Here is a 14,206-nt window from a genome sequence, read left to right on the forward strand (position 1 = left end):
TGACCTAGTTAGTAACAGATCCATCTAAGCTATTTATGGCTATGTTTTGAAGTGGTCTAGAACCCACTTGCTGAGTCAATGTGCATTTCCACATCTTTCCATATTACCACAAGCATTTAGCTTACTCAGCTTCTGAACTAGCTCAGAGCCTCCGTGGGAGACGACACACAGCATGCAAAAACAGGGCTACAATAGAAAGAAGTCTCCTGACTAGACACAAGGTCATGCGCGTTATTAGTACCCCAAGCAACAGCGACCCCCTACCCCGTCTCCACAAATCTCTGTTTTTTCTGCATGCTGAGGAAGTCATTTCTACAAAGGCCCCATTAACCAAAGCATTCCCCCAGCATCCAAATTGTAAAACGAGCTGACATTTTAGATGTTTGTTCTTGCATGCCTGGCATAGAGGGTGATGTATCAAATGTTCTCATACACTCTTTGATTTTCCCCCTCCTTAATAAGCACCAGATGGGCCAGGGACCATGCCTATTTAAAGTGTCATAAACCTGTAAGCATGTGAAAAAAAAAAAGATGTTAGCCTTGCATGCTATCCGTGCTCAGCAGTTTTGCAGACAGGGTTTTAGGAATGTGTTGTAATGTGGCTGTTTGCCTCTGTGACCTGTCTACCCCTCTGGGAGTGCTCACTTGTTAACATTCCTTGGAGACGTTGTTAATGGACAAGTTTGATTGGGCCCGTTAGGGTGAACTCTGTATGGGAGGTTGCATAGGGTGCTCGCGCTGCGTGTTACTTGTGTAACTGCGGCATCGCTCCATGAGGCACTCGAGGCTTTTCCCCGTATCCGCGGCTGATGTGGAGGTGCAACTGAATGAATGTTTTGGCAGCGTATGTGCCCTGTTTAATTTCACTCTGCTGCGTGAGCTCCCTGGGGAGAGGGTTTGTGTTTCTGTTCAACACGAGAGGGCGAAAAGGTCCTGTTGTTACTAAGCAACCCAGCTCATGAAAGGCCCTTGTGCTGATTTGTGCTGATACTGTGTCTCTGAACCCTGCTGGACTGTCCTGACTAATATCCACAGGCCTCGGATGCCAGGGAGGGTGTTTCATTTGCTTCTAGTTTATCTTCCACCACTGCTCAGGCCTCTCAGCTATTTATGTTTGCATAGTCTTTGTCAGATCATCCTTCAAATCATCTCATCACTCCTCACTGATTGAACAGTCAAAATGGATGTATATGTTTCTCCATAGCTGTGCTTCATTAAACCCACTGCACTCTTCCTTAGTTTTTGCTCATTGGATTGTTTGTTCTGTTGAATGTTTTGGCAAGAAGTCATATAGTAGTTGCAGCTTTTGATGTAATTGGAACTTTTATAGTGTAATTACATCGGAGGTGGCCATAGATTTGAAACTATATCCATGAAGTTGTAAACAGGGGGGATTTGTAGCTTTTCTGTCATCTGCGACTGTGTGTCTGTTTATTCGGTGTGTCAGCTTGGAGTAATGCATTGCACTTTTTCGTCTGTATGCGTTCAGAGACACTGTCTATAAGTCATCCAGACTTTTTTATGAGCAAAAACTGTCCCTTGGTTGCCATGGAAATTTCCACCACCGGCGGTTTGTCCGACCTGGCCAGGCGAGAAAGAGTCTTATTCCAGGTACACGAAGAGACGAGGATGAAGAAAAAGCACAGAGGAGAAGTACAGGAATTTTCTTTGACCGACTTCCTGAGCTCCAAATGAAACACAGCTGTTTTACAGGCATCAGTGTTGGCCTCTGCTGAGCTGAGCTCCACTCCCCCCTGGCTGCTCACCCACTCACCCATCCCCACTCCCCTCTCCCCATCTCCCATGAGCCCAGCAGAGCTCTCTCCCTACCTCATCTCAAAACAACACCCCACATCAGGCAATGTTGAAACATTTTTACACAATACACCCCCTTCCACCCCCCCACCCCCTGTTGTGCATACCACCCACCTACCCACAAACACCCACCCACACACACACACACACATAACAAACAAATATTATTAGAACGGTCCTAACCACAAACAGATACTTTCCCAAAATCCCTCCATTCTGTCCGTGTCCAAAACTCCGTCTATTCGCTCTCCATCTGTTCTGTTTTTTTTTTATTTTTGTGTAGTCATGCGACAGTGAGTCAGTGAGTTGTGTTTCACCATAGCTCAGCTCCTTGGAGGCGCAGGACCTGTTTATTTACTCGCGGGGAACTTCCTGGCCTCAGCCCAGCCACTGCAAGCTGGTTGACTGGGACACCCTGGCAGCATTCCACCCTTGCCGTTGTTCAACTCCATGCCTCATTGTAAAAGGTTGAGGTATGACCGTCCACGGCAGGAGACCACATGTGGCTCTCTATGCAGGCTTTGTTTAATAGGTGAAGGCCATGAAATGTGTGTGTGTGTGTGTGTGTGTGTGTGTGTGTGTGTGAGAGAGAGAGAGAGAGTGTGAGATTCCTTTTAATTTTCTTACCTCTAATTAACTCTGAGGTTTAGTCAGTCGCATAGAACACATACATTGCCACACAGCATTGTCACATATAGAATAGATTTTACCTCTTGTTTTCTGAGAAGTTCTGCTCAAATACATTTCCTTTCTCAGAATTTTGAGTACACGGAAAGCTTCTGGCTAAGTGGATTTGATGACTACTCTCTGCTGCCAAGAAAACCTATGTTGGAGTTGTGCACCATGACAGCTGGCTGATGTGTTATATCTCAACCATTATGGGGAGTATGTGCTTGGGAACCAACATTTGCTGCTTATTGATTAGATAAATGGTCACTAGACCCACAAACTTGACCGTTAATGTATCCCTGAAAAAAAGAAAGCAAAAAACGTATGGGCCTCAACTGAAGTACAATTACATCAGCACACAAATCTGATAATGAAGCCAAATTGGTTGATTTTTTTAGCGATTAAAGTTCTCTCTCTCTCTCTCTCTCTCTCTCTCTCTCTCGCTCTCTTTTAGCTAGATGAAAGCACACTGTACTTAACATGTATACAATTGCCCCGTAGCTTGAGGGCCACCCCTGCTTGTTTATGTCCTGTGTGTTTGGTTTTAAGCAGCATATAGATTAGTACCCCATGGTTTGGAGGTGGGAGTGGGTCTCTGAGCCCCCACATAGCTCCCCATGCTGACTAAGTTGGTGGAAACTAGGCTGCTGACTGCCCACCGCCAGTGTGCTGACTATAGGGGGGGGGGGGGGGGGCATGTTCCATGTCCGGGGCTACGGCTGAGCCCTTTGAGGTGACTTGACCACGGTGTTTACACAGATGTGAAGGGTCCAAGGAGGGGCTCCCCTTCTGACCTGTCCCCTTCGATCCCCCTTTCTCCAACCCCCCATCTCTCCTGTGGCTTTCATTTGCGCCATGCTGGATACCATGACTGCCATAGCGACCATCTGGTGATAAAGTCCCTGCAGCCTGATAAAGTTAGGTACGAGGAAGTCATGTGAGGATGTGATCCCAGCTGTGGAATGTCTGGCTCTCGTTCGGAAAGATAGTGGGGTCTTCTCGCGTTTGTTTACCAAATCCTAACCGAATTACCCACAGAGCCATGGGGGTACGTCTTTGCTCACTGCTGGATGGAGTCTCATTGGATTCAGCTGAAAGACATTTCAGTCCTGACCCGGAACAAAATGTCAGCCCCCAGGACCGTTCCAAGTTTTTCTCCTCACAAAACCGATTTTTCCATGCTCTCAGCCTTTTAAAAATAAACATTATTGAGTTTTTTTCCCTATTGTGCATCGCAGCGCTTTTGGCAAATCAAGGCTGCAACCACCTTTTGTGCGTAGTGTAGGAGTAATACATAACTGGCTCAGTTCAAGTAGATGCACTGAAGTCATGGATGTTGGATTACTCTGCCATCACCATAGAGATCCCCTTGACTAAGCAAAACAAGTGAAGGGCCCCTTTACCGGAATCATTACACTATTTCACAAAAGAGAAGGAGAATGCTACTCAAAATGACCTCCTCTTAGTTTAGTGTAATTGCTGTTGCTATGTTGCCCCTCTGTCAAGTGCATTTTCAGCATGTTGTTTTGACTCTTCACACAATTGATAGCTGAAATGCAACTTAAGATACTAATAACAAAAAAATAAAAATAAAGACAAAGTTCCTGAATGTGTTTGTATGGGTGCTGTTTTGTTTTAGGAATCCAAGAAGGAACTGAATGCACTAAATGTAAAAATGACTGGGCCCTGAGGGCAGCGATTGCTCTTCTATACGTGCTGTGTGCTCTGCTTACCATCGCCGTAGCAGTGCTGGGATACAAAGGTAAGGAAAGATAACCTCACACATCTATCTTTCTTTTCTTTGTCTCTTCTCTTATGCTCCCTACGTTATCAATTAATCTGTCCTTTCGACTTCAAAGTCTCGTAGAAATTCAACAATGAGGAGAATGTAAGCAAGAGACTGTGGCAGAAATGTTCCAGTGATTCGTGAAATGTTATGTTTTGATAGCAGAAGGAGAATGTGCTGTATGTTTATCCTCCGGCAGCTGATATGTATCGGAGATGAACTCTGGTTTGTCAGCAGAAGTGCTTTCTTAATGTCCGATTTCCACCCACTCATCCCTCTGCATGTTTGAGCCAGGACAGCCCACTCTCTTACAACATACAACAGAGTCACAAAGTATGTAATAACAATGGCACAGTAGGATGTATTTTGACTTTAAAGGTTAAGCACATACACTATATATGTCCTCTAGAACAACACCTACAAACATGCTTCACATAACAACTGCATATGCATATGTGTTGCATTGTGTGCTTGAGCAGAAGAAGATTCTCAGTCTGAAACATATTTAGACAGTGGTGCGTTCATCACAAGGGAAGTCCACTCTCACACACTCTCTGTGATGTGATCACTTAACATTTCGACCAGGATTTCACTCTGTCTCTGAATCCATAGAGATTATCAGCATTGAGCTCTGAGCTGAGCTCCACCGTCCACATCATGTCCTTGATTTAAATCCAACACACATGTTTCCAGTGGTTTCTGTAGGCCCTAATTTCTACCAGATGACCCAGTCAAACAGACTCAGTAAGCTCGGCATGGCAAACCCGCTGAAGTGCGGATTTTATGCCTTGGCAGCAATTTGTTGTCCCCAGGAACCACAGGTTGACTGACAAATGGGGCATCTGTCCAAGTGGTTTTGTGTAATCTGTTTTTTATGTGATCTGATGGTTGGCATATGCCCTTGTGTTCTCTGACTGAGAGCTGAGACGGGATTTTTCAGATCATCACTGTCATCCTTGATACCCTCGGCTTTAGAGGAACTAGTGAGCATGCTAACATTAGACACGAGGTATCTGCAGTATATGTGTCATGGATAGGCAATCACTGACATACATAAAATGTAGAAATAATAGACAAGGTGGTTATACATGACTGCTAATGGGTTGTGATTGCAATTGTGTAACTATGTATTGAGTTGGATTGTTTTGGCCTGATTGTTTTCTACACTCAACTCCCTTCCAAATACCACTTACTTTGTATTATAAAATGCTGTATTACTGAGAGAGGGGGGGGGGGGGGGGGGGCTGGGGGAGGTAGTCTCCCACTGTCTCTTCCCCAGGGGAAGGCTGAGCATCCAGTCTTTGAAATGGACCTCGGTGTTATGTTTCTCCTCACTGCATGTTATTATTGTTTTGTGTTTGGTTACACAAGTCTTGTCCAGAACAAAAACACTTGGGGCCTTGCTTGGATGTTTGTAATCACTGTCTGTATTTTCTAAAAAGATGTCAAAACAACAAAATGAGAGGACCAAGAGGAAATAGATTAGGGAATACATCTATTTAGACTTTGTGTAATGTCTTATAGAACATGATTGTCCGTAAGAGACTCTATCAAGGTACAGAAGGTGGCTTTAAGGTTCAGGAACGCCTGATATGTACAGTAGTGCATGCCTAAAGAGCTATTTTTAGTCTTGGGTCTTTGTGTTAGTAGAACCCAATACACTGATGTGCTAATCTTAGAATCAAAGTAAGAAACTCCACAGTTCTAGTGCCCTCTAGTGTTCATGTTATGGTGTGGTTATTTCCAATCAGTTAATAGCATACAGAAACATTTGTTCAGACGCATAGTGTCAGAGTTGAATCTTGCCTTGAACATCACAGCTGCAATCCATAAAAATAGAGCTGCTATCAGCAGAAAGGGCCTAAGAGCTGAAGTAACATTCCATCCTGTAGATTGCTTTGAGGTATGACTTCCATGTTGGCAGAAAAATGCATATAAAGCAGCGGTGGTGCCAGCAAGACTGGCGGGAATCACCACTGTGGGCTCAGGAGACAGGCAGACGGTCACAGACCCCTCAGGACCCACTCTGCATTCCAGAGGAAATGAAGTGTCGTCTATTTCCTGTGTGTGTGTGTGTGTGTGTGTGTGTGTGTCAGAGGTGTGTGCAAATGGACAAATCCTTTTCATTTTGGTATGAGCGCTTGCTCCTACTTTATTCTCCAACTATTTTGACTTAAATGATGATGCCTGTTCTCCTCAGTGGTGGAAAGGATGGACAACGTCACAGAAGGGATGAAGAGCTATGGAGGGAAGATTACAGATGTGGAGACAGACCTAAAGAAACTGGGTGAATATCATCAAACTGTCTACATAACACTGATGTTTTACATGCCTACGGTTTGGAATGGTTTTTTTTTTTTTAAATGTGTTTTTTTTTTACCATTTTATTTATCCCCCAATCAGATGCCCAAACAGGTAAGAAATCTGAAAACGCCACCAGTGAATTAATGTCCTTTAAGTCGGACATTCAGATGTTGCAGCGCCAAGTGCATGACATTGCCAATAAGGCGAACATTAACCAGGCAGCTTTGGATGAACTACGGGAAGTGGGAGAGGACATGCATAGTGGCCACATCACCCTGCGGGGGCTGCTGGACAGCAATGCCAACACCATCCGCAGCGTGAACAGCACGCTGACCATGTACAGCACCCTGATCAATGGGCTGAAAGCAGACACGGAGCGTCTGCACTCGGGCTTGCTGGTCCAGACCACGGACCAGAGCCGCGCCTTGGTCAGCATCAGTGCCCTCAACATCACGCAGGCCCAGCAGCGGAACCTGATCGGCATCCTGCAGCGGTCGGTGGAGGACACCAGCCAGGCCGTGCAGAAGCTGAAGAACGACTACCAGGGCCTGCAGCAGACGGCCCGACAGACCAAGGCCGACGCCGACTGGCTGAGGGACAAGGTTCAGAACCTCCAAGTGCTGGCCGCCAATAACTCTGCCCTCGCACGATCCAACGGTGAGGCCCTGGATGACATGGGCTCACAACTCGGTACCTTGTCCGAGCAGGTGCAGAACGCCTCGTCGGTGTCTGAGGGTCACGACCAGAGCTTGCGCGAGCTCATGGACCGGCAGCGGGACCATGACAACGCCACTGCGGTCAAGTTCGACCGGCTGGAGGCACGCCTGGACGGCCTGGAGAGTGACATGGACCGCGTAACGGGCAACGTGAGCTTCACCACACAGCTGCTCGGCGCCATCAGCACGGATCTGAATGGCCTGAGGTCCTGCACCGAGACGGTCACCCGTCACTCGGACCTGCTGCTGGGGCTGAACAGCAGCGTGGCCGAAGCCAGGGCCGACGGCACCGAGCTCCGGACCCAGCAGGACGAGCTGGCGGCCAGGCTGGACAAGGAGGTGAGCAGTCTCTCCTTGGTCATGGAGGAGATGAAACTGGTGGACACCAAGCACTCGCAGATCATCACCAACTTCACCATTCTTCAAGGTGAGGAACGTGATGCCAGTTATGAGTATCTGAAATGTGTAATGTACATGTGAGATATAGTGGTATTCAGTAACTTTCATTTCATTCATTACATTCATTTCAGTAGTGTATTAAGCATACATATTTTTTTTTATTTCAGGGCCTCCTGGACCAAGGGGCCCTCGGGGTGATAAGGGACCCACAGGCCCAGCAGGGAAGCAAGGCCCTAAAGGTGACCCTGGGGACAAGGGAATGACAGGCGCACCCGGTGCCAAAGGAGAAAGAGGTCCCCCTGGACTTCCAGGGATACCAGGACTCAAAGGGTCGGCTGGATCCAGGGGATCGCCCGGATCCAAGGGTTCCAGAGGGTCAGGAGGTCGCGCTGGTCCACCTGGTGAGAAGGGTGAGCCGGGTGCACCGGGTCTGCCAGGGAGAGATGGACAGCCTGGCCCCCAGGGGCCACAAGGCCCACAGGGACCCAGGGGACCAGCTGGGGCTGAAGGTGCAGAAGGTCCACGCGGGCAGGTTGGCCCCATTGGCCCTCCTGGACCACCCGGGCTGCCAGGGTTACCTGGTCAGACAATAACAGGCCCGGTAGTACCGCAGCAAGTCAAGGCCCCAGAGCCCACGCCATTCCCCGGTAAGAGTATAAATAGGACTGGTGATTATGTAGCTCTTCATTACAACACTCAAGTCACAGTGCTGTAGTAGTTTTGGGCTATTTAGTGCTAGATTACTTATACATGTGCACATTGATTCCAGGTATTCTACCTGTGACCTAGTATTTACAGCTGCATCAAAAGGATTATTTAGAGTTCTATAACTCTCTCATGAAGCTCAAGTTCTTCAACTTGCCTCATCCTCCTTATTACTTATGCAATCAAAGTAATGTGTGTATTGCTTAGCTCCAACTAATGTTCCACTTCTGCTCATTTTCTGAAATTGTCTCAGAAAACACCAGGAATGCATTTGTTAAAGCATTTATTGAAAAAAAAAAAGCATTTATTTACTTATTTATTATATTATTAATTCAAATGTATGTATTTATTTTTTTCTTTTAAATGAGAGGGTTGCTATTACAACATCTCAACATTTGTTTGACTTCTTTTGCTACTGAATACACAAGTCACTTCAGAACAACCAAGTGTAAAAAGCATCTATTTTTGACAGGTTGCCCACTACAGTGGAGGAACTTCGGAGACCAATGCTACTATTTCTCAACTGGAGCAGAGAGACTAAATTTTGATGAAACAAAAGAACTCTGCAGTAACAAGTCAGCCACCATGCTCATTATTAATGACAACACTGAGCAGGTACACCAAAACTCAACGTCAGATTGATGAATACATGATTCAATAATACGTTTATTTTAATAACGTTTATCAATAAGGTCTCTGACGTATGTAGACTCTTACACCATTGTGCAATAAACACACATTGTACCACATTTGGGCAATCATAAACATCTCATCTGTTTGCACACACACAACTGTAACATTGGTGATACTCTCTTTTAGCAATGGATACGAAAGCAAATTGTAGGGAAAGGCTACTTTTGGCTCGGCTTGACCGACAGCGAAGAAGAAAACATCTGGAGATGGGTTGATGGGAGCCTGCCAGCTTTCACGTGAGTTATTGAACATTATTGATATCTGATCTGATAGTACTGATCAGTGAGTTAACATTACTGATATCTGATCTGATAGTAACTGATCAGTGAAAACAAGTTGCTTTATATAGCTGTATTGGATTGCAGTTGTTATTACCTTGGATTTGAGAAGGTGTGAATTCAGTTGTTCCATGGGCTATCCTGACATGTGATAATGACATTACATATACAAACATCTCCAGTGCACTCTGCATTGATATCATGTTTGTTGAATCTCATCTCCAGAAAATGGAAACCAGGCCAGCCTGACAACTGGAGCCATGGGCATGAGGAGGGAGAGGACTGCGCCGGGCTGATCCATGAAGCTAGTTGGAACGATTTCTTCTGCACTGACCGGATTGGCTTCATCTGTGAAAAGGGCATTGAGAGTAGGTTGTGTTAAATGATGGGGATAATAATGACACTGTTGTATAGCCTATGTTGTGGTGAACATCACTCAATATTATTGTCATGTGACACAATGACAGAAACACAAATGCCTCTTTTTCTTTCTTTCTTTGTTCTTCCTCATCTTCTTCCTCTTATTGTTATTATTATTAAGCTAATATTTTAATAATTGGTTGCATAATTATTGGCATTGCAGGACTTATTTTGTTTTCATTTACTTTCCACAGCGGAAGTTCCCGTTTTATAGCATCTGTTCCAGAGTGAGGATGACATGGGATGTGGCAATTACAGAGACTGAATTCCCAAGATGTCTCTCATCACTTTCCTTCCAGAGCAAGTGCCAGTGTTACTGTGCCAAAAGACACTTTTAACCTGACAGACAGGATTGCGAGCACCTCAGCAAAACTCCTATATTTTTATATGTGCAGACAAAATGTATCATGCTGCCTGTCATAGGTACACTGACAACTGGTCATGTAAAATGTTCAATTCATTTTAAAAGATTTTTAAAGTGAAAAAAAGCTGAAATGTACTGTAATCATATGAGTGTAAATACTTTACAAACATACAGTCTATCCTATTTCATAGGTATATCATATTTAGCAATCAGGTTTCACACTCCTGTGCAATAATGAGGCTTTGCAGTGTATTTAATGACATACATAAAGCTAAGCTGTTGATGCCATAAGCTATAAACCACCATGATTTCAACAATATAAATGTGATCTAATCAAGATGAGCAGACTTGCTGTTCTGCTGAAAGTAGGCTACATTGTTGATTTTTTGGAATTCAAGATGACATATAGTGGCCAAAGTAGGCCTTTTAAAATAACCATATCTCCTGACACATTTACCTACAGGCTTATATGTCACCATACTGAAAGGTTGTTTGTTTAATCTTAAATATAGTTGTCATTTTCTCAATATTTTTCTATGTCTCTGATTTACAATATTTTGGTTTATGTAGCTCTAATTACTTTAGATAAGATGGTATAATTTACCTTTTCAAACCCTTCGATAATGTTGGCCTCAGGTACATTTCTGTGTGCTTTAGAGTTGTCCTTTTGTCAGAAGTTAATCAGGTACAAATGGATGAATTCATTCTACATCAGTTTATAAATAAAATGAAAACTGGTCTGGTCCTTGTGTTTTTACATTAATTCGCCGAAACCCATCAAACAGAGTAGAAAATGGACGGATACTCAAGTTTTTATAGCCTAATAGCAGAGCCCGTTTATTAGACATTCTCTGCTAATAGTAATGCAATTGTGTAAGCTAATACTTTGGCTAAGTGAGGACTATGTCATATGATCAGTCACCTGATTATCATGAGATTCTAGTTGTTATTTACCGTTCATCACAGGCCACGAGAAATTAGTAAATTAGATTAATAATAATAAGAGACATAATCACTGAGAGACTTGAATTAAGTACATTTTCCTACCACAATAGACTACAATATTCTACAATACACCCACATTTCCCAGGATACAGTGCTGTTTACTGCTGACGGAGTGACAGTGTTCGTGTTATCAGGGACAAGCTCTGGTGGTGCTGAAGATAGCTTTCCTCTCTGTGGATGTAGCGGCACTGTTATACTATGTAACTGTATGCATTTATTGTCAAGAACTGACGGTGAAAAGGCCACAGTAAGAACAGGATAAACTTGCTTGTTTTCATTTCGGCAATGCCTCTGTTCACGTCTAACCCCTTTGACCAAGATGTTGGTAAGTTCAGAGTTTGCTAGCCAGTTTGCTAACATAATGCTAAAATGCAATGGTAGATGCTTTCGACCCAGTGACGTTAACGTTATCTGAGTGAATAATGCTGTGTACATGCAAACTACATGTCAGACTATGTATGGTTTCCGGAACGATGGACTGGTCCTGTATAATTACACATTCAATGCAAAGCCTCTAACGCCATGCTAAGAATACGTATTTAGCCTGAGCTAACGTTAGCCTCAGTTGAAATACAAACACGTCAAGCTTGCTGTGTCTGAATTGTCTAGTGAGCCATTAAAGCACTTATTGAAATTTAATTAAAGGGAATTGTAAGGGTTTCTCTCCAGATGTTTATTTTTAGTCTCCAATAATCAATTCAGCCGCGTTTGAGTGAATTAGAAGTACTAAAGCAGATTGACACAATGACGCTGCACTTGTCTCTCTGAGACAACGAAGCTAGTTAGCATTAAGCTATCCTGTATTGGTACAGTCACCCTCTCAATCTATTAACTTGGGGAATTGATGATGACTAGTTCTAGGTGTCGTAGTGCAAAACCTATGTCTACCAGCGAACTACGTGGTGGTGTCTGGCTTCAGTTGTCTATCCTACATTATGTCTCGTTGTAGTTAGCGGCGGCACAAGAAGGCATGATAACAGTAGCTTATAACTAGCTAGCCAACAAGCCAGCTGTTTAACGTTATGGTTTCATTATATCGTTCGCTTGGAGAAATCAGCAGATATATTTGATTATTTGATTGTACGTAGCATTCTATAGTCTAACGTTACATTGTCCATTCAACAAACACTGCTATTTATCACGCAAAACATGGAATATGTGGAACTATGTATATCAACCATATATTGTAACGTTATATTGTCTATATGAAATGACAATAATATCACAATTTGATACATCATAGCTTCATAATTGCTTAATGTATGATTGCCCTCGTTCTCGCCCCAGAAATAGCTTTTTACTTTATCTTCATGGAGGACTGAGTCTGTGAAGGCAACAGTTATCTGTACCATGTTGTTTTCATCTTATACATGGATTTTTTGAAAGAACGAGGCTATTTGTTTATTTTGTTAGCCTAATGTTCAGTAAAGTTTGATGAGCATGAGTGACGCCTCCTCTGCGAATCTGTCCCTTCTCCTGTTGCCTTATCAATTACAGTTTAAGTTAGAGTTTAAACTAAGCATGGTCCAATACCGAATGGATCTTTTCTCCTGCAGAGAAAGCAACCAGTGAGATGAACACAGCAGAGGACTGGGGTCTCATATTGGACATATGTGATAAGATCGGACAGTCGCGCACAGGGTAAGTATAGGGTCATGCAGTCAGCGTGCTAAATTGTAGGGATTCAGCACTGACTTCTTGTTCTCTCTGAAGGCCAAAAGAATGCCTGCGGTCTATAATGAGACGAGTCAACCACAAGGATCCTCATGTAGCCATGCAAGCATTGACGGTAATGAAACTGAAATATTACAGTAGTTGATAAAGCTTTTTGAGTCAGGATCATGCATTATTTAGAGAGTCATGTTATCGCACAGACACAAACAATTAACATTCAGAGAGTGGTTTGAATTGTGTGTAATGAGACCACGTGGTGATTTGGTCAAGTAGTCTATAATGTCTTGTAATGGACATATCTCAGTAAATGGTACTATATTGTCCTGTTTGAGTAGACAAAAAGCTGCCCCTGCTAAGGAATTCATTTCAACATAGACAATAGGGTCTGTTATGGTTTATTTATTGTATTTGCATTTTGTATATTGTCATCCTACTGTGTCTACAGAATATTTAAAATAACAAACCATGCATTTCCCACACAGCTACTAGGTGCGTGTGTGTCAAATTGTGGCAAAATATTCCACTTGGAGGTCTGCTCTAGGGAGTTTGCTAGTGAAGTCAGCAATGTCTTGAACAAGGTACGAATCTCTCTCTTTCTCTCTCACTCACTCACTCACTCACTTACTCACTTACATGCACCAAATATTCACAGTTTTGTCATCGGTGGAACTGTTTTGCCACTTCTTCTGCAGGGCCACCCTAAGGTGTGTGAGAAGCTAAAGGCCCTCATGGTGGAGTGGGCGGAGGACTTCCGTAACGATCCTCAGCTCAGCCTGGTCTCCGCCATGATCAAGAACCTGAGGGAGCAGGGTGTCACCTTCCCTGCTGTGGGCTCACAGGTGAGAGGCTCATGCAGTACCACAGTGAGCCTGTTGGCTTCCTGGATTCAGACTGGCTCTGTCTGTTTAGACGGTCATTTTAGATGCTAGATTGCAACTCGTATGATGAAATGGTCTTTATGGTAGTTACACCGATAAATCTGGGCTTGGCGGAAACGTGAAATCCCCTTCGTTAAAGTTGTGCTTTTGCATTTGTGTGGTTCTTTACTGAAGGCTGCGGAGCAAGCTAAAGCCAGCCCTGCATTAGTGGCCAAAGATCCTTCCACATCAACAAACAAAAAAGAGGAGGAGGACCTTGCTAAAGGTAAACGCTGCATGCAAACATTACTTAAGTACTAAATCAATCATGATGTTACCGGGAATGAAGGCACGAAAAATCAATTCCCTAACAACTTCCTGCAATGTAGTAACACGTCAGACTGTTTTTTTTACCCACGAATAAGCAGCTCAAGCATGTGTTATACAGAATGAACTTCCATAAATGGATATAATTGAGGTACAGCTGACCTGACTTATGCTACCAGAGACTGTGTTTGGGT

The 14,206-nt window shown here is 43.8% G+C and overlaps 1 protein-coding gene across 2 annotated transcripts in view; it reads left to right on the forward strand.

The window, feature by feature from the left end:
- LOC121709565 (collectin-12-like) overlaps positions 1–14,206 on the forward strand; it is a 35,634-nt gene that overhangs the window by 11,963 nt on the left and 9,465 nt on the right. Inside the window, exons 3-15 of one of the 2 annotated variants that reach the window (XM_042093048.1) lie at positions 4,124–4,246; positions 6,471–6,557; positions 6,674–7,717; positions 7,857–8,336; positions 8,867–9,009; positions 9,214–9,323; positions 9,591–9,673; positions 11,396–11,479; positions 12,711–12,795; positions 12,868–12,943; positions 13,311–13,406; positions 13,521–13,667; positions 13,881–13,971. In XM_042093048.1, the coding sequence (XP_041948982.1) occupies positions 4,124–4,246; positions 6,471–6,557; positions 6,674–7,717; positions 7,857–8,336; positions 8,867–9,009; positions 9,214–9,323; positions 9,591–9,673; positions 11,396–11,479; positions 12,711–12,795; positions 12,868–12,943; positions 13,311–13,406; positions 13,521–13,667; positions 13,881–13,971 (2,649 nt within the window). Of the gene's footprint in view, positions 1–4,123; positions 4,247–6,470; positions 6,558–6,673; positions 7,718–7,856; positions 8,337–8,866; positions 9,010–9,213; positions 9,324–9,590; positions 9,734–9,979; positions 10,895–11,395; positions 11,480–12,710; positions 12,796–12,867; positions 12,944–13,310; positions 13,407–13,520; positions 13,668–13,880; positions 13,972–14,206 lie in introns of those variants that run through there. The other variant, XM_042093039.1, reaches the window with a different exon arrangement.

Source organism: Alosa sapidissima, chromosome 1, assembly GCF_018492685.1.
Source record: "Alosa sapidissima isolate fAloSap1 chromosome 1, fAloSap1.pri, whole genome shotgun sequence".
NCBI lineage: Eukaryota > Metazoa > Chordata > Actinopteri > Clupeiformes > Clupeidae > Alosa > Alosa sapidissima.